This window comes from Accipiter gentilis, chromosome 4, assembly GCF_929443795.1.
Source record: "Accipiter gentilis chromosome 4, bAccGen1.1, whole genome shotgun sequence".
Lineage (NCBI taxonomy): Eukaryota > Metazoa > Chordata > Aves > Accipitriformes > Accipitridae > Astur > Astur gentilis.
In genome coordinates, this window is record NC_064883.1 from 31,219,512 (window position 1) to 31,244,780 (window position 25,269).

General features: G+C 38.7%; 1 protein-coding gene across 11 annotated transcripts in view; it reads right to left on the reverse strand.

The window, feature by feature from the left end:
- Window positions 1–9,308: 9,308 nt before the first annotated feature.
- Window positions 9,309–25,269, reverse strand: part of ZNF438 (zinc finger protein 438) — a 54,747-nt gene continuing 38,786 nt past the window's right edge. For 7 of the 11 annotated variants that reach the window (XM_049798404.1, XM_049798402.1, XM_049798401.1 and 4 more), the window contains 3 exons: window positions 19,828–19,932; window positions 13,222–15,085; window positions 9,309–11,598 (listed from right to left, as the gene is read on the reverse strand). In XM_049798404.1, coding sequence (XP_049654361.1) covers window positions 10,986–11,598; window positions 13,222–15,085; window positions 19,828–19,932 — 2,582 coding nt within the window. In that variant the 3' untranslated portion in view covers window positions 9,309–10,985. Of the gene's footprint in view, window positions 11,599–13,221; window positions 15,086–15,958; window positions 16,335–19,656; window positions 19,745–19,827; window positions 19,933–25,269 lie in introns of those variants that run through there. The other 4 variants (XM_049798409.1, XM_049798408.1, XM_049798411.1 and 1 more) reach the window with 3 other exon arrangements.

A 25,269-nucleotide genomic window follows, 5' to 3' on the forward strand; every position in this document is an offset into this window, starting at 1 on the left:
AACCAATGCTACAGGTAGGAAAACTGCGTGAGGGAGAAAAATCTAAAGCCAACAATGTACTTTTTAAGTGTATGAGAAAGAAATCACTCTGTGGCCATCCACGGCCAGTCATTCTTCAATCAGTAACTTGGGAACTGCTGTTCTTTACAGAGACTATCTGAGATTTTTCACAGGCTACAGTAAAGAAAATGACAATACAGGATTTTTTTTCTGCTTTCTGCCTCAGCACGAGTGCAGTCAGCCTGTGCATTGCATACCTGTGCGGAGTCTTTGCATGGGGGATGCGACCGTGTGTGAAAGAGCAAACGGGAGGGGAGGAAAAGCTCCCCAGTGAATTTAACTTGAGATGAGGAACCAAATACTCTTTGCTTTTAATCCCTCGCAGTGACATTGGCAGATATAAAAAAAAAAAATTGTTTACCTTTTCAGTTATCTTTATTTGCCTTCGTTCTTACCAAATATCCAGCACTGGAAATACTTTTGAATTTCTTCAACTCCTCTCCAGCTTTTATTGCCCTGGTTCAGTACCTTCTGCAAACTGCAATTTAGTGGCTGAGTTCAGACCAATTTATTCCATCTTGTATTGTAATTGCATGCAGCGACTAACCTCCTTCTTTGCAACGAAGTAAAAATACTTCTTGGTTTTTGTCTGTCTCAGGTCAGGCTTCTTCACAGAATTTCACTCTTCATCCCATAATTACTAAGTCTCGCAGGATAATAACCTACCAGTGAGGACAGTCACGGAAGTCCAAGTAAGGTTCTCGTTCTGGGATTTCTTGACTTGTTTGGATTGCTGTAATCAGCACAAGGAACAGGATTTTTCTTGTTACACGCACAATTTTCTCATGAATTACTTAGAAGAGATAAGATACACTGCTCGTAATTCAAACTAATTCTCCCTTTTCATCATACGCTTGCATACACTCGCCCAGTGCCACAGCTGTTGGCTAACGGGCAACCACCAGGTGCCAGAAGGGGCTGGGTGTCACAGATGTCACATCGCGGGCATCAGTCCTGCAGAGGCTTGCAATGAGAATACTATTAACTGCCACAGAAATACCCGAAGCGTCTAAAAATTAAGTCTTTGCAGGATCTGCTCTCATCGCCTGCTGGGCACCTGCCTCCGTGCATCCCCCCGTAGGCAGCTCCTCCTGGAGGGTCCTCTGGCTGGAGGCAGCACCACGGCCCCTGCCCATGCTGCGACCCGGTGCCGGCTGAGCAGCAGAGTAAATCGAGTCCTGAGCGGCTACAAGCACGCTGTTGTGGGGGAAACGCAGGGGCTGGGACAGGGGACCGCAAGGCACAAGACCCGACACGCCTGGCTCTGCGCTTGGCTTACCTGGGAGCAGGCAAGCCGAGATGCATGGCGACCTTGGCCCCTCCTGAACGAATCTCGCTCCTGAGACACATTAGCCTTTTGTGGTCTATGAAAATGTTTCCAATATATAATATTAATATTCCACCGGTTGAAATATGGAGCAGCTCAAAGTTCTCCCACCCAATTACAATTCTGGCCATTAGTACAGCAAGCTATTAAAACCAAGTTAGAGAAGGAAGGTAGCTGCATTTACCATGCTGCTTTATTTCTCAGAAGCTTGGCATTTAGAAATAAACTAATCGCTTCCATGTGACAGCGAGCAAAGCACTATTTGCCATGTTGTCTGAAAGCCTTGAGAAGGATTTGGATACATTTAAAGGTTTATTAGAATAGTGACAGGGTTTGCCTGTACAGAGCAAGGATGCTAGACGGCTGTGCTGAATTGATACTGATGTGTATTAAATCTAACAGTGATATAATGAGGGGCAGGAAACTTGAAAGGTGAAAAGGTGAATGGCAAGAAACTTAAGGCTTCATTATAATGGCTCCTTTTTTTAATTTTTTTTTTTTTTTTTTTTTTTGAACAGGAGACTTCTGTCACTGTAAACTGAAGATTCAATTGCTTTGCAGACTTAGCAGTGATTAAAGTTCTAGTATCTCTTCTCCACAGCAAAGCTCCACTATGGCATTACAGCAAAGAAAAGAATATTGCAGACAAATGCTGCACAGAGAACTGAGCAATGATTCCAAGTGACTGACTTTGTACCTGCACCTCTCCCCTACCTCGGGCAGAACTTCTCTTCTCAGACCTCCAAAGCTAAAAGATCTAACATTTTCTTCTGGTTTGAAAGTTCTTCTTAATTATACTGAAGTTTCATCAGAGCAGTTGAACAGCAAGTCTACTCTGTCATGAATTTTATCTGAAAGAAGTTATTTACACTCAATCTGCACACATTGGGGATTTTTTGTTGATTTTTTCCTTGAGGCTTCATTACGCTGTGTTCACAGTTCACTCTCTTCTTCCTTTTTTTTTTCTTTTCCTTTCAGCCTGGTGTTTTTCAAAACCACTGCCACATCTAGGGTACTCCCAGGATTTTGACTAAGAACAAACCCCTAAATTTTCTTTTAAGTGACAATGAATCCTAACAACTTCATGAGCTAGAAAGCTTTAAACCCAAGAACACCTTCCCGTGCCCCACAGCAGCCATATCTCCTAAAACAAAACCTTATTCAATGCTGAGTAAACAATAATGCGCTTCCCTCCTCTTAAATTTAACTTGTGGATTTATCATCTTACTTTCCTTGGACACAACTGCAAAAGGGGAATTATTTTTCACAGCTGACAGTAGGAATGCGGAGCCCAGGAGGCAGAGAGCCCCGGAGACCTGACAGTCTGCTTGAACTGTGCCTGAAAAATGCGATTCATCTGAACGCTGCAGAGAGAAGGGGGCGGCGGGGGGGGAAGGATAAGCCTAATTGGTTCTGACTATAAAAGTCAGATCTCAGTTTTCTCTAGAGATGCGCATTGCAGGAAACACTATTAGTGAACCTGGATCCCTTTTAAAAGGGCTAATTTAATCAAGCGCTACAATAATTTAAGAATATGACACTGCTAGATTTACCTGTAATACTTGACAGTAAAAACTATCAAGCGTTTGTCATTAAATTACACCGTAAGAATCATCTGGGAGAAAGACGATATGTACAAGGGAGTGGTCTCGCATACAATAAAGCTTCAGAATAGACAATTTGTTGAGCACTAATTCCAGTCCAGATCCTGTACGTTACGCACCAAATGAAAACACGAGACAAAAGCTCAAAGAATAAAGGATGCCTACCATGAAGATACGGGAATGATTTACTATCAAGTGATGGATGAAAGGCGTTTGGTGTCAAAATACCCTCTTGCGCTGCACACGATGCTAAATGTTTCTAAATGTGAGCTCTTGGCTGCAATGAGGAGCTTTTCCTGAGCAGCGATCCCAGGACGGCTGGCTGAGGCGCAGCCGGGAGGCTCCCGCCATCCTCGAGGCGAGCAGGTACAGAAACTGCATCAGATTTACCCTGCATTCCTCTGCCCGCGTGTGGAGCTTTCAGATGGAGCCTCCAAGGGCTTCAGGCTTCTCATTTTTTTCAATCTCTCACCTTACATAAGCACTTCATTTATCAGAAAGAAAGGGGAAAAAATCCATTCTGTGTTGAAATAGACTGCCACCTGCATTGCTTCCTAATGTAAGCAAATCCCAGTGGAAAGGTTTAGCACCAGACTTTTCTGCTGGACCAATAAATCACTCAGAAATAACGTTTAAACCCTACATGTGGTGTTAACCAGCAGGAGTAGCACGTTTTTAAAAAGAAATTCCAACAATTCAACAATTAATCTAATTTCCTGGAAGAACTCAGGTGGCCACTGTGTATTTCAGAGTTCAGATCAGTCACAGATATATCAGCAATATAATGACGACATTGTTACCACATTTTAATAAAAGAAAAATAACTGGAATCCACTGTACAGTGTGACAGTAACACACATGTTAAAAATGCTCCACAGACTTAATCCTTTTATAATTTTGTGTGTGATCATGCGTGCATGCATGTACAGACACTGGAAATACTGTTCTTGAAAGACACGAGACTATTAACCTGTGCAGACATCGTGGCTGTCTCCTGGAGTGCCAGTATCCCATCCATTTATCAGCCCAGCTGTCTCAGAAGGTAAAAATAAAATGGTGCTTTGAGTTTAACAGGCTGCAATTGACTTATGAAGCATGGCTGGCCTCTGCTGTACTGTACTCAGGAAGTCTAAAAAAGTGGATTAGGAGAGGAGCACATAAAACAGCATAAAGCCCCAAATTCTTCCCTGGAAAACTTCCTCTCCAATTATTCATAAAAGAGAATAAAAATAAGTGAGCTTTCAAACAATCTGTACCACTTCTCTATTTTATAGTTTGCTGCAATTTCTTTAAATTAAATTGCACAATTTAAATGGCCTGAATTCTAGAGCTGGTTCCCTTTAAAAATATGTCTTCTTGCAAACTTTGATTAGCTCCAGAGAAAAGACAGCAGATGACTTTAAATGGCACGAAGGTGGATTTATTGGCAAGAGTGTCAGGTTTGCACTTAGCAAGGAATTGGCAGATAGCAGAAAATGGCTGGACAAGATTCAAACTCCAAGGACTCAGAGCTGAAAAAGGATTTATTTGAATAGCAAAGTATAGCAGTGTATTTACTTCAGTTAAAATTAATAAAAGCTTTTAACTAAAAACATGAAGAAATTAAACTTCCAGTGGAAAGCAACTGCATTGCTTCAAAGCTATGGTCACAGGGATATTTATTGCTTTCCTCCCTCACCGTGTCATTTATTGCTTCTAGCAATAGGAAGGTATATTGATCTCCTTGATCGGGTGTACGTTCAAAAGTCAGATTAAACCTGATGCTGCACAAAATTACTTAGCATACAGGAAATAAAATGCTTTATTTTTGCCCTAAATCAACTGTAGAAAAAAGTAGTATATCCACTGCATGTGAAAAGCACACAGCCTGAAGTCCCAGAAAAAGCAGAGTAGTCAAAGGAGCGTAACCTGCTTCGCGCAGGTAGACAAGCGGCTTGGCCACGGTCTGCAACAACAAAAACAACAGGGTTTTGTGCCAAAAGCTTACTACTGAAGGATCACCAGCTGAAACCGTAACTTTATTTGGGTTTGGGGGGATTTTTTTTTGTCCCAAGTTTTGTCCTTTCTTTACAAATGTCCTAAAATTGCTTATGACAGTGCTTAAAAGTACCAGCTACCATACTGAAGCCTTGTTTGTGCTTGCGACTCCACCACTGGTGACGGACCAGTGGGAACAGCAACAGAAATGGTTTCCAAAAAGCCAAACACTGTTCTGCTCCCAGGCTGCTGCTAAGCCCCGTTTCTGGTGGGAGGCTGGCCTGGCTGACCTCTGGGGTCCTCTGCAATCAAAGTTTTTGTGAAGCATTCTGCGAAATAGTGTTCACAACTACTCGATCCCAGGCTGTTGGCTAGTAGCAAAGATGCCAGACACAATGCTCACTTTGTTGAATCAGACATTTATAAATTGCATTCAGCCAGAACAGCTCACAGAGGATGCTGAAAAGGTAGGGTGGCTAGGACAAGAAATAGAAAAAAAACAAAAGTAAAAAAGAGAAAGAGGAAAATGAAAGAATAAAGAAGAATCTCAGTCACAATGTCTCTGAATTGATGCTTTATACCATCACATCTGCATGAGACACTTTTATGGAACTTCTGTCATTCTATTCTATGATTCTAACTAGGCGATGGGACGTTCTAGTCTTTTACAACAGTTCACTACTATTCCTACTACTTATCAGCATTGTATCTGCAGGAAACTGAGTGAGCCGTTTTCCTATTTTGCTCAGTACAGGTGCAGCATTTGATTTCACCTTTATGGACTAAAGCTAAAAGATGCTTTCCTCAGAAAACTGAAAGACCAAATTTCACATCTGGCAGCAGCTGGTCTCAGCAGCCAGCATGTGGCTCACCTAACAACAAGCGTGTAACTGAGACACCAAAAGAAGAGGACATTCACCAAGTCAGCTATGCCATTTGGAAGAGCTCGTGCCCCAGGAAGCTGAGGGTGCTCCAGACGGACGTACCTCCAGTGGGAGCGGACTCTGGAACCATGTAACCACGGGGGGGTGGAAGGGAGAAGCTCAGACTAAGGCTACAGGACGCTTCCACCTGTACAGACCATCAAACGCTAGTCATACTGAAGCTTGACCTTACTTTCAATATGTTGTGCCAACCTTCATCATCACTACTTCCTTTGCATATTTCTTCCCCTTTCCTCCACTGAATTATGCTGCAAGTCCCCTAGAAAGTGTTTGAGTATCCACATGCCTTGGACCGTGATCTGGACTGGCACAACAGTAGAAATATTTAACAAAATTCAAGTCAAAGAGAAGGTATGGACATTTTTTCATTCTTACTTCCCTTGGTCACTCTAAATAACTCTGGATAAGAACAAACTGTTTGTACCCACCAGTAGAAGACATATCATCTATACATTTCATCTACAGCAGTGTAATTGTGCAGAGAAATCCACATATGGGACAGTTTTCTTACATATGTCTCTCCAGTAGAATTTTCTTTTTCACTGATTTCATCTGTTAGTCTAGATTAAAAATGGAAGTTTCTGCAAAATAAATTCAGAATAATGTTTCTGGATTTGTCAGTAGCAGATATCATAATTCAACCCATCATTTCCAACGCTTTGAGGGAAAAGTCAATAAAATGTGAGAAAAAATGGAAGGGAGAAAGCTTCCTTTGTACTCGACAGCACCAGACCTAACATATTCCAGAACACTGCTGGTACTACTACGTCAATAAAATCGTCAAACAAAGCACAAGTAATGAAGTATGCTACTGTCATTTTTAGGATTTCTTGAAGGTTTGTCAATAAGGTATTAGAAATTCACTCAAGTCTGAAAACCAAGTTATTTTTACACTAAAATTTGCAGTTTCTACTTTGGAACTGCAGAACGGTCAGCCACATAAAGTCATAGATACACTGAAGCCCAAATCTTGCACATTGCCCCTCATTGTGCATGTGTATGTAAGGCCACCAAGACTATTTTGATTCCATGGACATGTCTGCCTGCATAGAGAAAGGAAGTAAACACATTTTTTTCCTGAAACTTGCTTGCAGGCTCAGGTCTTCTTCAGTACTCCTAACCAAGAAAAAATATGGCAATTTAATAAAACATGGAGAAAATCCTACAATGTGACAGATCAGCTATAAAAGCACACACTGAAATGAGGACAGCCTTTAAGCCAGCGGAATTTTCTTCATGAGACCACATTTTTTCAGTGTCACACTCAGCACGCAGAGATTTTCATTTTTCAGAGCTATAAGGAATTTGACAAGTAAACCTACTACAGTTAATAGCATTTTAATCTTTATGCATAATAATCACAAACCTACATTGTACAGGTTTGATAATAATAACTGACAGCTGAATTTGAAGTATACATTTCGTTCCAAAATAGATGCGCATGTAGGTGGATGTGTTGTAGAAATATAATACACTACATGGCTGAGCCTAGATAAGCTGGTGGTTCTGAAACGTCAGCATCATCTGCACAAAGTTAGGGTTGAAATCTGCTCTCTTAAATACCTGTTCATCCTTCTTATGACACTTTCTCTAAAGAGCTTAGTGAATAGTAGATAAAATAAGTATCTAATGAGGTATGACAGAAACTCTGATGGAACTAAACAGCAGAGATCTAAATTCTAATAAATAAATGAAGTAAAACATTTACTGCCAGCAACTATGTCAAGTTAGCCATAGGAAACTGTAGCTCTGCAGCTGGAGAAGGGCAATACTCTGCAAGCCAGAGAAGTGATGGAACTTCTCCAGCTTTGATTATTTATGGCGTGATGATGAAGAAACAACTTTCCATGTGAGGAACAGCTTTAAAGTTGAACAGTGAAGCTGAAACAGAGATTTAATGAAAAATCAGAGGGGAACAAAACTACAGCTACAAAAACAATAACATTCGTTCTAACAATTTAAAAATATAATTTATGTGCAAAACCAGATGTTAACTTGTCCAGCTTCAAGGTAAACAGCAAACTGCATTCATAACAACCCTTTCATTGAACAGCAAACGCACTATTTAATGTTGCTGTAAATAAGTCTCACTTCGTACCTCCACGTTATCAAAATGAACACAAATGCAAAACAAACACATTTTAAACAAAGGACACATCTGTATTTAATGCAAAGCTATTTTCAAAAATCCCAACCTTTCATAATCTACCTTAATCATAATAGCCTGAAACATAAGAATGCTTTCAGGCTCAGAAAAAAAGGCTTCTAATTTTAAACATTTATGAGGACACTGAGAAGTGGCTTAGGACCATGCTTTAAAACATGTTTTCAGGCTTCATATTGCTGAAAGCTGAGACCCCTTTACCCATTTGGCCTGGACTAGAGAAAGGGAGAGAAGCACAAAAATATGATGGAAAGACTGTACATGAAAATTTCCAATTAAAAAAAAATGCGACCCACTCCCTTATCCCAAACCTCCTTCCTCCCATCATCATTGCACCTCCCCCTCCTTTTATATGAAATGAAAGGGAGAAACTCTTCTTGCCTGATAAGCACCACCAAAACCTCATCTACATTACTGGCTCCGATGCACCACCAGTTTTAACAAACACTTTTTGAAAATATTTTTGAAGGACAACTGTGCCATTTGTTGGTGCTGTTCCTGAACAGGAGGGACTCGGTCTCAGAGCTGCATTCTTTTCAGCTCATTTTAAACTATACCAAGGGATGGGTGATTTTGCAAGGAAAGGTGATTTAATGTCCATTCTACATAATGAACATGATCAAACCTTTTTAATTTTTTTTTGTCCAGCTCTTAAAATGCATACTTTATGCTAGGAATGAGCTTCCCTTTGATATATTGTAACTATGTAAAGGAGGGATTGTTCTCACATTTCTGTTTCGGGGAAAACACCAAGCTGTTTGATTTTGAAAATTAAAGGATTAAGTTGGGGGGAAAAAATGCTTCTAAATGCAAGCACACTCTCCTAAGTTATATAGCCTCAGTTTGACATGAAACACTGACCTTAAAATTAGCTATTCCTTTCCAAATACGCCATACATTCTCTTCCATCTACTCAATGAAAATAAATGTGAATATATTGTATGCATTAAAAGATGGGTGTGTCAAGAATAAGAACAAGTAGTATTTTTGAAGTAGTTCAGCATACAAAAGTAATATAAAAAAGCAAAGAAACAACCACAAATATGTATTTATAGCAACAGATAGTAGGAAGGAAGTTTTGAAAACCCACAGGGATTCTTCCACCTTACCAAGCACCTGTACAGTTCTATGAGCATTTTCCTTTTGTCTTTTATTTTTCCTGGCTCCAGTCTTATAGGTCAACTCCAGGGCAAAGCACCATAGAACAAGAAATTACACTCAAAACTATTACCTCATCAAAATTGCCTTTACTTTTTAAAAACAAAACACATACACAAAATATTGCAACAGCTTCTGGAATGCCACTCAGAAAACCCAATACTTTTACATCTCTTCCCATGTTCTCATCACCACAATTTTTGCAAAACAGTAAAAGGCAACCCAGGACATTTTAGGAATGACTCTTTTATCATTGCAATCCCTCAATTACATTTTGACCACAAGAAGAAATGAATAGAGTAGTACTGTAGAGACTGTACATTTTTCAGTTTGCCCTCTGATGTGCTCTGACTTCTGTTGAACAGCGATTTCTTACACTGTCTCCATTATTGCTCCCAAAATAATTCAGAGGTACATAAGGCTTTAAGTAACAGCAGTTTAAACACCAGTTTCAAATGAGATTCAATGGCTTCAATGACCTTTTCATCAAAACTGAGCTCCAGAACTCCATCTCCTTACAGCCTGAACTGACTTGCCCCCTTGGATATGTGCTGAAATGGTCACCTACCGTGCCTGCTCTGTAGCAGGGCAACACAGAATGCACTACTCCTGCACTACAGGCTGCTACAGCTTTACACAAGGTAACTGTTACTAGCTCCTGATATTGGAAGGTTAAGGTGCTGCATGCAATTCCTCTAGTACAGTAAATTTGGCAACACAAGTGAAAAAAACTCATTGCCTGCACCATAGACTTAGAAGTGAAGGAACAATTTCCCTTTAAAGCCATAGACTGGGTCAACTGCAGAGGTACAAAAGCTATACAGCTAGAGTGTTAAAGGCAGAGTGCTGACGGTGTTGGCAGCAGTAGTGCTGCTGTCACAGGAGGTGCAAGGGATATACTAAAAAGTTCACGGTGAAACATGCAGCCCATCGCAGAATGTCAAACTTCCCAGGAGTAACCAACTCAGATTACTATTTTTAAAACAAACTTGGTTTTTTTTCATAAAGCAGTCAAGCTTTGAGGGTTTCATCTTCATGGATGGCAACTAACTCTTCTTCAACCCAAAGAGCTACAGGCAAAAAACCCATACACATAGATTTTCCACTTTTAAAATCCAAAGATCCTTGCTGTTCCCAGGACAGAATAAAACACCTAAAAGACCTGTCAATACAAACCTGCAAGCAATGAACATGGGTGAAGACACTGGAATCAAGAAAACAAGAATTAAAAGCTCTTAAATTATAGATTATAAAGCTCCTGAATGCTGGCTGAATGTATGCACATTCAAATGATCCAGAGAAGTGCATGGAAATATTTATTTACCATAAAATCTGGAAGCACAGCTGGGACTGAAATTACACTTCAGTCTGGTTTGTCATCCCATTCAAGATTGAGATTACTTCATATAAACTGATTTATTTCTGTGTGTATAGTATAGTTTAACTTGAAAATCTTTTTCCTTGATGTTAACCATTAGTATTGAGTATTTGCTGCTGCTAAGTTCCTTAAGCATGAATTTTAAGTACGGTGATTGGCTTGCATGTACCCATCAGGAATGATACTGGATAAATACATTTTCTATTCAAGGTTAGCATAACTTTAAAAAAAAAAAACAAACAAAAAACCAACAAACCCACCAAACAAACCTCTGAAGTGACACATCTCTTGAGTTAGATTAGCAACACAGCAGAAAACCATAAACAATTTAGTAAGGTAGTTGATGTTTTTCATAGCATTGTAGAATTAAGCTTCAATATTCACCATTACTAGAAAGTTCAATAATTCCTTGTTTTGATAACAAACTAAAAATTGTCCATAAAGTGGAAGGGTCTTCACAGTTATGACGACTCTGCCAATGATTACAAAGATCCTCTTTTCTTCCAAATAACTGTTTGCACAAAATGCAGTTATAGCCCGCTTTAGACCAAATTTCTATTTTTTTGCTTTGTGTACCAAAACCTACATTTTGCGTCTCCCTGGCTGCTTCACCGCTTCCTGACTGAGTCAGTTCATTTTTAGATAACATATTGACATTATTTTGATGGTGAAAGTATATCTGTCTTTTCAGTTTTGGAAAAGTATAAAACTCCTCCTCACGGGCACTGCATTTTGCTAAATGTCTTCTCTCATTGCACTGTTTCCAGAAGTGGGTTGCATGTTTGATCAGTTCCCCCTTAGCTGCTCTATTTCCTTGCAAAACCCCTTCCTTTACTCTTCCCTGGATCTCTTCTCCATGAGAGCACAATAAGTGAAACTTCATTTCACCAAAAGACTGTGCAATAAACTGGCATCGACCACATTTGATCTGTAATTTGACTTCTCCTGGGTTATGGAATAGGTCCTCAAAATTGCACTTATTTCCCCTGTTAAAAAAAGGAAATAGACTATTTCAGTATTAGCCATACACAAAACAGAGATGGCAGTTTCTGTCCTTGTAAGTTCCAAGAAGAGATAACATTCATGAAACATTCTTTTAATTAAAAACAGGCACTGTTACTACAGTATCTAATTTATTTGAAACAGAAAAAAAAATAATAAAAATAAGGCTGCTTAGCAAACAACTGAAACCAAATGTTGTTCAACACTGCTGAGTTTAAGAATTGCCTCCAAAATTAGCCCTGGTAGAAATAATATTTTAACAACACTAACCTTTCAATAAAAGGCTAATAACATTTTTTTAAGTTCCTGATTTAGTGAGGGCAATCCAAATACTTCTAGCTCTGTACTAGAAAAGTGAAAATGAATATTACCTGTAGCATACTAAGAGAAAATAACTTGTTTACACTGAGTGATCTAAGGTCAATTTAAGGCAAAACCACATGTCCCACCTCCCACTCCAAGATGGAAACAATGAAACTTCAAAGTTTCTTCCCACCCCAGCCCCAAAGTTTGTAACACAGTTTTTAAAAGTTTAAAAACCTAATTTACAACTGGACAGCCCCTCTCATTGATTTAGCACAGCTCTGCAGTATAAAGGAAACCAATACATACAGAGGTACCAAGTCCCTGGTTTAAGTTGAGCCAATCAAAAGAAAATCTCCACAGAAACCTTCTCACAATGTCTACAAAAGGGACCACATAATACTGCATACCTATACACATTAGACAGATTACCCAACAAAACAGATAAACGGAATGATTAATTGTAAAATGGCTAATGAGGCTGAAAGAAAAGCGCTGCTGTTTCTTAGGTTCAATACCTTAAAAATTTCTGATGCCCCAGAGAATGGAGCTATACAAAGCAAAAGGTGTAAAATTGAACTGTAGCGTCATAGCGAGGCATCAGGTTAAAGCCCTGAGCTTAATAAAGCATACTTCTGTGAAAGTAAATGAACAGTGGAACAAACAAAAAAGCCAACATTTATACTGCGTCAAGAAATTTCACCTTAAAATCACAATGCAAAGTTAAAACAATGTTCTATGCATCTTAATATGGTAAATGTTAACTTTTCTACTTGGCTAAGTGATCGCAAAAGCAGCAATAATCAACACACAAGATGAACTAGCTCACAGCACTCCAGAGAAGGAGATGGGATAATGATATTTAATAGGGTAAATAAACTACGAGCTAATACTGAAATACGAATTGCTTTTCACTTATTGCAGTTGGTTCACTTATCTTCTGGGGAAAAACCCCAAATGGGTAGGACACAGAAGACAGCACGGATTAACAGAAAAAGCGTTAGCTGTGAGAAATGAACTGACCAAAATAGCTCCACTGGCAGTATAATGGGTATTAGTAGAATATATGCAAAATTACCTTGGATAGTCAAGTGTCAGTAACAATTTATATTCAATAAATCAGCTAAAATATGCTGGATGGTCTAATAATGGATTGACTAGATTCCTTAACAAAATATTTAAACCATTAGGAATCTCACTTTGAGGGGGAGAAGCAACAGTTGCCGTAACGGTGATGTTTACGAATTTCCACCGACAACCTGAAATCCCATTTTCATTAGCATTTAATCAGTGAAAACACTCACCTCTCTGTTGCTTCTTCTGCCTCTTTTATATTCGTGTCTCTCTTCTTTAAAGCATCTTGCAGCTGTTGCTCGCTACTAGAGGGCTCTGTGCTGATAACAACCCTGTGCACTTCTCTGAGGTGGCCAAAATACACTTTTGCATGGCCAAAAACTTTAGCACAGAATTCACAGCACACAAGCTTTTTGGGCTTGCCTTCATTGTGGTGAAGTTTCATATGCGTGCTCAGGCTTCCAGAATGAATATATGCTTTCCGGCAAATTCGACAACTGTAAGGCCGTTTGTTTGTATGTGTGTTCATGTGGTCCTGAAGATGATGTTTAAACTGGAAGATATGGTTACAAACATGACATTTATGTGACGGCTTAGGTACAGCTGAAGATGCACTTCTACTTATATCACTTGATTTAACCGATGTAGCATCACTCTGCTTGTAACTTAAATATTTATTGGGAAGTGAACTATTTAAAACAATATCTTGGTCTATCTGCTCAGGAGATGGTGTCTCTACTATTGCTGCAGCAGTCAGTGGTGCAAAAGCCTGCACAACTACCACTGGTTTTGGCCTAATACTACGGTATTTTTTCACTGCCTCTGCTTTTTTGTCTTCAGGTGGCTGAAGATCAACTTTCGCCCTCTCTCTTCCTTCTCTAAACTTATTAATGATGCATTTCCTTCGCTTGGTCTGAAAAGCCAATAAATCATCTGGAGCTCTTCTCTTCCTGCCTCTTCTTTTAGAGGCTGCACTGTTCAATTTTTTAAGACTGTCGACATCCACTTTATTGGATGGAGAGAAGGTGCTTTCTCGAACGGTTGGTTTGGGGACTTGTATAAATGATACAGCTAATCGCTTATCAGATGCTTTAGTAGGAACATGAAAGGTTTTCGCCAAAGATGGTATTTTTTCACACTCAGATCCTAGTGAAGGACCAGATACATCTGTAACATTAGTATTCTGCTTAAATTTACAGAACACTGAATTTTTCATCCTCGAGTAAGGCAAAATAGGAAGTTTTCCTTTTGGTGCCAATGGAGTCATCTGTACTGTACTGCCAAAAACTGCTGGTGACAGGACAGCAACAGAATTTGCAGAATTTGTGGGTTTTTCCTTCAGTTTCTCAGACATTATGAATGACTCTCTTGTGGTTTCAGATGCTGTCTTCACAGAGCGTAGACTTAGTTTCATGGGATTAATTGTACTTGCCCGCTTGGATAAAGAGTCTTTAACTACAGATGGTCCAGAAACATTACCGTTAGCAATTTCAGTTTTGTTCACTAAAGGACATCCAGATTCCACACAATTGCTTTTATTTACTAATGCGGCAACCGTCATTTCAGCTGAGTCACGGTCTGTTGGCATCACTTGCTCAGTTGAATCTGAGCTAGAATGAGTTTCGGGACAGTCTTCAGTTAAAGTAGTCATGGGGGAAGTCTGTGATGAGATCAATGCTTTGGTAGGAATCTTGTTATGTGCACCCGAAACAGAGATTTGTGCCAGTTTTTTGTCACTCAGGAATTTATTTCTTACAGATTGGTATCTAGGGATAGGCAGCTTTAGGTTTTCAGAAGGGGCCACATTTGACTGCTGGACTTGCTGCGTTAGGGCAGGGGCAACATATGGCAAGGCCAACAGAGAAAAAGTCCCCTCATGACCAGCCACCTGCATGACAGCATAGTTTTGAGTTGGTACCACCAGCGGTTTAGAACCTGCAGCTGAAATTGGTGTATTTTGCTCGGGTAAAGATGACTGAAGACAAGAAACCACTCCAGATGTTAACATTTTGGGTACCACTTTTGGAGCAATGGTCCTAAGCTGACTTTTCTTCTGAAAACTTCGTATTATATCTGAAGGGGAACTGTGTTTATCTGTAATAATAACATAAAAAAGATGTAATACAATATATAGTGTTTCTTTCTAACAAATTACTGTATTAAAAAAAAATCCTTACAAAGGATACTATTATATGCAAAATTACTAAAAATATTTAGGTATTTAAATGACTACTAAATTAATTTTAGAGTTGCAAAAGTTTCACGGACAAAACAAAAATACTCCCTGAAGCAATGTGCTTGAATATAGATATGCAATGCCTCGCCTCTCACCCTCCCTTAAGCTAATCTTGAACGAATGTTTCATTCTAGGTTAGAAACTACATGGCATTTCAGAGCAAACACACTTATAAGCCTCTTCTGCCCTGCAAAAGCTGCACTAGCATGCTGGCAATATTCAGCTGGAAGAACTAACAAGGACATGATTTAAACTCCACGATGCAGAACTCCTCTGAGCACCTGCTCTGATCATATCTCTCAACCACAGTCATGCTGTCTTTCAGAGTTTCTGTAACATTTAGAATTTGTGGGTTTTATGAGATACAGACCAAAGCTTACCAGTTGAAGTCTTAAAATTACTGCTATAAAACATGCCAATAATGCGCAATAAAATCAAAGAGGACTTGACAGAAGATGTACCATTCTTAAATACCCAATCACACATATTACTTATGTGCCTTTAATCCACAGTAGAACTACTGTAGTAAGTTATTCAAATGTTTTCTTGAAAGATGCAATTTATGAAGGCTATATCACAGTTCCTGCCTGTTTCTACTTGCGTTGGTAAATGTCACAAACATTTTTAGTAAAGAAGAATGTGAGGATAATTAAGTAAAAAAATAAAAATAAAGGAAAATGGTAAAATGTGTAAAATATAATCTGCATTGAGCAGCAGAGATATACACTGACCTTTCAGACACTCCATAAAAAGGGATTTGATGTATAGTTAATCGTACCACTACCATTTCATATAACAGCCTCATTATCCACTCCCAAATCAACTACCAATACTCCCGGTTCTCAAAAACTGGGATAGGTTTCCTATCCCAGAAGAATTAAAATAATTCCTATCCCAAAAGAATTAAAAATTCCCAGCAATCTCAACCACTGAAAATTCAACTATAAAGATCCCAAGCAGAAAGGCAATTTTGGAAGGCAAAAATGTAAGAAAAATTTCAGAGGGGAATCACATCTGAATAGAATATGTAAGAGTAAGTGCTGGGACCTTGAACTACTGCAGTAACGTAATTCCATAGGGATGTTTCCATTCCTTACCATTTTAAAGGCTTGTATTACGAATACATTTATACATTGTTATGGACTTAAAGAGGTAACTGTGAATCACTACCAACACTGGAAATTCCAATAAGTTTATCTTAACCCTGGGTGTTCTTTTCAGATATCACACACTTTGTAACATGCACTGTAAGTTACAGAGCTATCATATTTCATGACCAGAACTCCTGGACAGATATACGTGCATGTTCATGGTATGCACATGTGCAGTAAATCCACTGCCTTCAGGACATGCTAGATTCAGTGAGCAATCACGTATGAACTCTACAGTTCATACATAGTAGGTCTGATGCTTCTCAAACCTCTTTGACCTACAGCAGGTTCATGGAGTAATAACTATGCAGGGCATAAGCCTTTGATCCTTTTATTGCCATCCACAGCATCAAACCCCAAGTCTACTATACATCTTCTTGATCCTCCAATTAAGTGAAACTACTGGGCACTACCATAACTTTCTTTCTGCTCCATGTCTGTAGAGATGTCCAGAATTTCTAGATATTCTGTGCAGACTGGATGACTGTACATATGGAAATCCTGCACAAATATAGAGATCCCTTTACACAGGGTTAAGTCAAGGCCTACAGAGTTTGTGCAACCTGGAAAAAGCAGAAACATGGTTAAGTTTAAAATTCTGTTTCCCTACAGCCTTTTTTATTCTCCAAAAGCTAGAAGCATGTACTATTTCTCACTAAGAACTTCCATTTTCGCCAATCTACAATCACTAAACATATAGAAACCTTTACCTTTCCAACTGTTAAGATTGCTAATAATACTCGGATTATTTTTCGTTTCCTGCAGGGTTATCTTTTGGTTGCCGGTTTTGAGGAAACACTTTTAAGAGCTTCTGAGAAGTACAATAAAATGATGTAAAGTATTGTAATCATTAACCAAACTAGCCCTGAACTTCAATGCTAGTTACAGGTCAAACTGTACAGCTTAAATACAGCAGATGACAGCACAAGTGTATTTTTCCTTTAGGGGACCGAGTCTGCTCTTATTTTTCCAGCTTATGCTTGCCATATACTGATGTTAAAGACTTCTTCCAAATCAGCAGCTATTCAGCTTGCCACAAAGCAGCTTCCATTTTCTCTCATGTTTGGTTTGTACCTCTCTCTATTTCAAAATCTCATTCACTGATTTGCATAAACTTTTTAGGAAAGCCAGCACTTCAGCAGACTGCTACCTGTGCTAATTTACACTCCAAGTTGTAAGGCACCCGCTCTACAACCAATGGTAGCAAATGATGTGAGTTCAGGAAAAGACGGAAGTTTTGCTATGGACATGCCACCTCTACAAAAGTGCAGAAATGGCAGCCAAAGCACCACAAAAGAAAGGTTAATTTGAGTTTAGGAGGAAATATTTGTAGAAATAATGCATGACAGTAGCTTTAAAAATAAGCATATGCTTCTCAAATACACTGACCTGCCTATTGCAAAATTAGGCAGTAATCCCACTTTTCGTTAAAAGAAAGTCCACATATTTTCTCAGCACTCCACCAGAAAGTATCATTCTAGAAGCCAAGACCTTCATGAAAATTAACCACACAGTGCTCTTTGAAACAAGGTCCATTTAGATCAATATTATTCTTACATCAATTCTAAGCATTGATATAACTGTTTGAGAAGGGATTTTTATACAAATGCTTTTTTTCCAACTAGCATAATTTTATCATAAATACATCTTCCAGGCAAGCTATGTTTGGTATCAGCCTTCAGTACAACTTTCTTTTTTTCCCCCCAAGTTTACATTAGGCAGTTTAGTGCAGAAATATTAATTGCAGTGCCTCTGGTAAGCAAAGGATACTCAACTCTGTATTTCCCTCCATCCAAAATAATTGCTGTAGTTTAAGCAGCTTAGCCAGTGTCTAAATATAGAGATGAGCTAGATGCAGACTAGCTGTCTGATGGTCCTTCGGACTCGGTCAAGATTTTGCTTGTGGACTGGGAAAGCTAATTGGAAGAACTGGTGGAAGACTATTTAGCATCTTGGTTCACGAAAAAAGAACCAGTCAATTCACAGACCAGAGGTCCTACTGACCGCACCCAGAGTATGCAAGTATCACCAGTGACCAAAACTATTTTTCCCATTTATACTTGGCAAGAAGTTTCAACAATTGCCTTTGCACACAGAGATCGCTACAATAATTCATGTCTTTACTACTCTTGACACTGAAGGACTTGAATACACTCTGGCTGTCTGGCTACCAGAAGGCCACTGGGAAACTTAATATGCATCTTTCAGGGACATTGCACTTCTATTCCATGCCTTCTTCCAAATTATTTCTGTCTCCAATTCAAAGGACTCTTTTTGACTCGTTAGTTGTGACCTGAGGAAAAGCCTTCATGCCTACGCAAACTCATGAAGTCTTGCATCTAAGAAGGGGAATTTTCACTTAAGGGAGGCTCTGCAATGGCATTTTTGAGGACAGTCCTTGGTTTTAGCCAACATTATTTCTACAAGTCAGTCTACAGGTCCTCCGCTGTAAGGCAAAAAAATTTTATACTTTATCTAAAATTTTCATTAAGAATAAAAGAAATGAATGAAAACATTAGATTTAATATCTGAATGACATGAAGCTCATTTTTAACTTCTGTGTTCTCAGTCTTTCAAACAGGCATGGAGTTAGGGCAACAGGCAGACACTTTTAAATAATTAAGCATAAGGTTAAAGCAAATGCAATTCAATCCATTTACTTTAAAAGTCTCTATTAAAAGATTAATGGTTACCATGCTAGTACCTGCAAGTATCAAATCACTCAAACTTGCAGGATGTCATAAGCTTTCACCCCCTCTAAATAACTTTAAAATTGTATAGGACCGGACAATGATACACCAACTAAAAAAAAATCAATGATGCATCAAAGTCTCTGATATAGCCATCGTGGGAAGAGTCCTCTGGAGGAAAGAAAGCCTTCCATGGGGCTGCTGTTCATTCACGGTTCCCCTTCCCTCCTACATCGTTCAAGTCTGGTCTACTCCAGTCTGTTCTGCCTTCTTTTTGTATCTCCTTCAGTTCGCTCTCTATGTAAAGCACGTAACATTGCTGAACTCAGACACTGTAGAAAGCATCAGAAAAAAATTTAATTTTCCCCACTAATCTGATCTATTTTGAACATTAAAATAAAACACCAAAATGCCAGAAACCACTGTGTAATAGCGTTAAATTTTTTAAATAATCCTTGTAGAACCACCTCATATGTAGATATGTATTTAATTTGTGTATGACTGGACAAGTGACAGAAAATAACACAAAAAGATCATCTTGTTTTCAAGGGAAAGGCAGAATACAGATGAAAAAGATTAATGAATTACTTTATTAAACGCGTGTTTACATTGCTGAGTCTTTCGCTGACTTCGAGAAGAAGAATATCTGTTCTATGGGAAATAAAAAAATGCACAACTTTCAAACAGACAATACTAGATTTATTTCTCTCAGTAATGGTTAATCATTCGTTTTGCCAAATCTCCATACAAGCTATGTACCTGTGGATACTGTCTTTCCAGCACAAGTTTCTTGTTTTTGCTGACCCAGCATACTTTGTTGGACACAATGTTTCTCTGCAGGATTAGCATGCAAAAAAACACCACCTGCAAAAGTGCTTCAGTCAGTTATAAATAGATCCCAGGACAAAACAACCCCAAACGACCCCCCAAACCAACAAAAACCAGAAAAAGACAATATAAAATGATAATATAAAACGTTAACTTCCAGTTAATGCATTAAGAAAGCTACTGCTTCTTGCTCTTTGCCATTTTTCTCTCCTCAAAAAATGTTTTAAAATCTAATATATTACACACCAAATGCAAGGTGATAGCTTAATAACTGAGTAAAGCTGGTTAATGTGGTAAACAGATGGGATGCTTTAGCTTCAGTATCATGGCAGACAGTCAACAGCACCAAAACAAAAAACTCAGAAAAAATGAAGGTTTAGTAGCTTTAGTGAGGCTTTTAAACACGGGGGGCTAAATTCTACGCTGATTTACACTTTCTGTAATCCCATGTAAATCAATGGTACTGCAGATATTCTAGAAAATAGAATTTGGCCTTCTATGTTCAAAACTAGTTTTGCCACACAGCTATACAAAGTAAGGTTGGTAATAAAGCCTACAAATCAGAACTGCTCAACTCTTTACATTTTAACAATTAATTTGCAGTTGTTTCTATCTTTGCCTAATAAAAACTGTTTGGGTGGAACGTTCTGTTCTTGGTATTTGCCTCATAATTGTCTAAAATTAATTTCAAGAGAAAATGCCAGCCATTCCAAGGTGTGACTGCATTTAAAAAAAAAAAAAGAAGAATCTAGTAACACATCTGTGCATTAGATGAAGACCTTTGTATTTGATACAGCAATGTCTCTCTTGTCTGTGAAAAGCTGCCCAAATTTGGCAAAGTTGAAAGCTCTTGGCATGTGTTCAACAGATACTTTAAGGAGCTAATTTTTCCAGTGATTACCTTCTATTGAATGCATTCCTGCTTCAGACTGGGCCGGATTTTTCTTAAAACTATAGCTTTTGGTCCAAACACCCAAGCTGGAAGAAGGAAATGGCCTCTCCTCTCAACTGCTGAGCTGACAGTGTGGAAGAGAAACTAGTATATATACAGGGCAAGCAGGAAGAGGACAAGAGAACTAGAAATGAGACTTGGAAAGTGTCTAGGCCAAAGAGTCAAGGTGGGATATGGGAATTAAATGTAGGCTTAAGATGGGTGACGAACATTACTATTACGTGTGATTTGGAAATGAGAAGCATTTAAGCCACAGGGACAACCTCATATCTTGCATTTCTTACCTTTTTAGCACTTGATTTTTGTAAGGATTAATATAATTCTATCTACATAGTAGTCCTTTTATGCCATTTAAAATAGATTAGAAAAATAAAGAATATAAAGATGTATTCAAATGCAAGATTGGAAAATCACAGTACATCATTCACACAAACATGAAGATAGAGAATGGACAAATAAGCTTAGAAAACATGTGCTGGTGTACCACAGGAGGACCAAGACCAAAATAGTTCATTAAAATTCTAAAAGATAATATTAGACCTCTTTAAAGCTATATATAATTAATTCTGATTTAAGCATCAATGTGATTTGCTAGTTGTGCACTAAGCATTTTATCAGTTAGAAAGGTCTTTGCTTTATCATCTGTGCAAGTTTATTATCTTAAGGGATTAGGATTACGGTGTACTTCAAAAATTCTGTGAGAAGTGGGATGCTTCCTGGATTCCTTAAATAGTCTCCAAAAGACTCTTCTTAGTAGAAGAGAGCTTTACAACAGCAAAGTTACACAATAAAAATGTTTTTTTGACATTAACTAGACTCCATTAGGACAGATGTTCAACCTTAAAATTTCTAGCGACACTTTTCAGTGTGGGAATAAGCTAAAACTAGTTTTGGCATAAACAGTCATTTTGGAGAGATAACTCATACAGTAATCCAAGATCATGGGTACATAGTTCATATTTAGGTAAGTTCTTCAGTTTACTGTCTAATTCAGTCTTGTTTTTTTCCCGAAACTCCTTATTGCACTATCAACCCTATATTGATATATGCCAAAGTTTATACAGATTTTCTTTTCAGAAAATTACTATATAACATAGCTTATGCAAAAGAAAAAGAAAAAAAAAGATGGAGGAAAAAAGTATTAATCTCTGCTGTTAGGTAGCTCCACTTTCTCAATTTCCAGAATTGCTTTCCTCTGTTGTTTGGAAGTATACATAGGAGTTGCTTCATTAAAATGCTGTCATCTATCTGGACTTCTATAAGGCCTTTGACACAGTCACCCACAACATTCTTCTCTCTAAATTGGTGAGATATAGATTTGATAGATGGACTATTCAGTGGATAAGGAATTGGCTGGGTGACCACATACAGAAAGTGGTGGTCAACAGCTCAATGTCCAGATGGAGTTCAGTGACAAGTCGTGTCCCTCAGGGGTCCATATTGGGACAAGTACTGTTTAACATCTTCATCAATGACATAGATAGTGGGATTAAGTGCACCCTCAGCAAGTTTGGAGACAACAGACACCAAGCTGAGTGTTGCAGTTGACATGCCTGCGGGACAAGATGCCATTCAGAGGGACCTGGACAAGCTCAAGAATTGGGCCCATGTGAACATCATGAGGTTCAACAAGGCCAAGTGCAAGGTCCTGCACAAGGGTTGGGGCAACGCCTGGTACCAATATAGGATGTGGGATGAAGGGACTGAGAGCAGACCTGCAGAGAAGGACTTGGGGGCACTGGTGGATGAAAAGCTGGACATGAGCCGGCAATGTGTGCTTGCAGCCCAGAAAGCCAACCGTATCCTGAGCTGCATCAAAAGAAGCATGGCAAGCAGGTCAAAGGAGGTGATTCTGCCCCTCTGCTCTGCTGAGACCCCACCGCAGTACTACGTTCAGCTCCAGAATCCTCAGTACAGGAAAGACATGGACCTTCTGGAGCAGATCCAGAGGAGGGCCATGAAAGTGACCAGAGGGATGGAATGCCTCTCCTATGAGGAAAGGCTGAGAGAGTTGGGGTTGTTCAGCCTGAAGAAGAGAAGGCTCTGGGGAGACCTTGTAGAGGCCTTCCAGTACCTAAAGGGGCCTTATAAGAAAGATGGGGACAGACTTCTTAACACCGCCTGTAGTGATAGGACAAGGGGTAATGGTTTAAACTAAAAGAAGGTAGATTCAGAATCGATATAAGGAAGAAATTTTTTACGATGAGGGTGGTGAAACACTGGCACAGGTTGCCCAGAGAGGTGGTAGATATCCCATCCCTGGGAACATTCAAGGTCAGGTTGGACGGGGCTCTGAGCAACCTGATCTAGTTGAAGATGTTCCTGCTTATTGCAGGAGCATTGGACTAGATGATGTTTAACGGTCTCTCCCAACCCAAACCATTCTATAACTCTAAGGTTTCTTTCTCCAATTAAGGCTTCTTTCTGCCAATAGAATCTCGCCAGCATCTTGGCTCCAGTATCTCTGTCCTCAGAGAAAAGTGTAACATAAACCAATACCCATGCAAAAGCAGATATGTTAAACAGAAGTTAACACATCAAGAAATCAATGCATCTTAATACTATATTATCAGCGTTAGCAACAATAATAATCTAAGACACCATTTTGGATTTCTCATATATTTCGATTTCACGTATCTCTGTATGTTCCCAACACAAATAACTTTTAAAATATGTATGAAATCCTATTTCTAAAGGGAACAACAAGTGGCCAACAGCTTTGAGGTAAACTTTGAGTTGTAATATCAAATGTATTAGCCACATGTGGGTAAATCATAATTTAAAAGCAACATTTTATATAAAAAGTGGGCTTAACACAACCTCCTATGAAAAAAAAAAAGCCATTTCTGTGCTACTGTATAAAGGACGAAAGTCTTGGAAGTCTTTCCTAAAAGTCAGAACATGTATACATATGAGATTTCGAAACAGTCCTTTGCAATGAATTTAAAATACATTTATTAGCAGATCCACATGTTCTCTTAACACCTCTCATGCAGTGTTTGTGAACTTTAAAAGCTTTCCATTTTTTTGAAGGCACAGTCTTTCAAGTTATAAGCTACTCATTTCATATTAAGGTTAACATAATTAATAGGTTTTAAGCAGATCAAAATATTTTCATATTAAGAAATTAAAACTGACATAAAGAGAGCTAGACATAAAGCATCTGTAATTACTAATAACTTTTTCCACCTCTGCAGCTGAAGAAATCACACACAGATTTTTCTCACTATGGCAGTAAGAGAACTTGGGAATAAGGTTTATGCAGATAAATCTGTGGGCTCAAGATGGTGCCTGGCCTCTGCAACCACACAAGTAACTACTGAAGATCAAAACACTGGTTCTTTTCTGCTTAAGCATGGAACTTCTCTCTGAGAGAGAGACTGTTAGATATATCAAAGACTGTGTTTCAACTTCAAAATGCCTCTACTAGCTTCAGCAACCAACCATGTCAAACTTCAATTGGGCATTACCTAGAAACCATGCTGCTCCAAGAGGACTCAAGAGGACTCAATTGAGTCAAATGGAAATTATTTTGGTATCACTGCAAATCCAGTGGTTTATCTTTGTCAGTTTTGCCCAGTCATTCTGCTCCATAAAGGGTACCATCCCTGGAGATTTGTGAAGCAAGGCTTCAGTAATGCAGCCACTTGGGGGAACTAATTGTTCAGAAAATAGCTGAAGAAGGTGATGAAAGCACTGGTCATAAACTCATAATTCATAAACCTTTAGCGGCATTGCAAATATAAATTAGGTACTTTAGAAAGTGGGGATAAACAGAAGATTCAAAAGGAAAGATTGTAATTGGATTTTTAAAAAATTATTTTCTGGGAGAACTGCCAGTCGAAATTCCTTTCAGCGAGCTTCAAGAAAGATACAGACCTAAACAGTAATTCATTCACTGTAAAGTCAATGTCAATGTAAAGTCCTTCTTAAAAGGTCTATCAAGATCACATCAACCTGGACAAAATCTTGATATGCCTAATGTAAGTGGTAATTAATAGACTTATTTTTTCCTTAGAGCGCAGGAAACAATAATGACCAGGTCTGCTACAAAAATGAAGGCAGAATTCTTCAGAAACTATGCAGAACAAAAGGGTCAAGTAGAACCATCCTACAAATAAAGCGTAAAATATTTTATGACTAGACTCTTGCTCCCCTTTCAAACAAGCAGAGGATAGAATCTGTCTTCCATCTTACTGAGAGTTCAACCCTCCTCCCTTCCATGCATGGCACAGAGAACACGTACATCTGATTGCAGTAAGGGAATTATGCCTCTTACTCCCCAAATTTATTTTTTGCAAATACTGATGTGCAAATAGAGAGCACAACAGAAGAGCAAAATTATTATTCCTTTAATAGACTATCACTTTTTTGTGAAAATCAGAACACTTCTTTCTGAAGAGAGCCTGTATGCAAGAGAA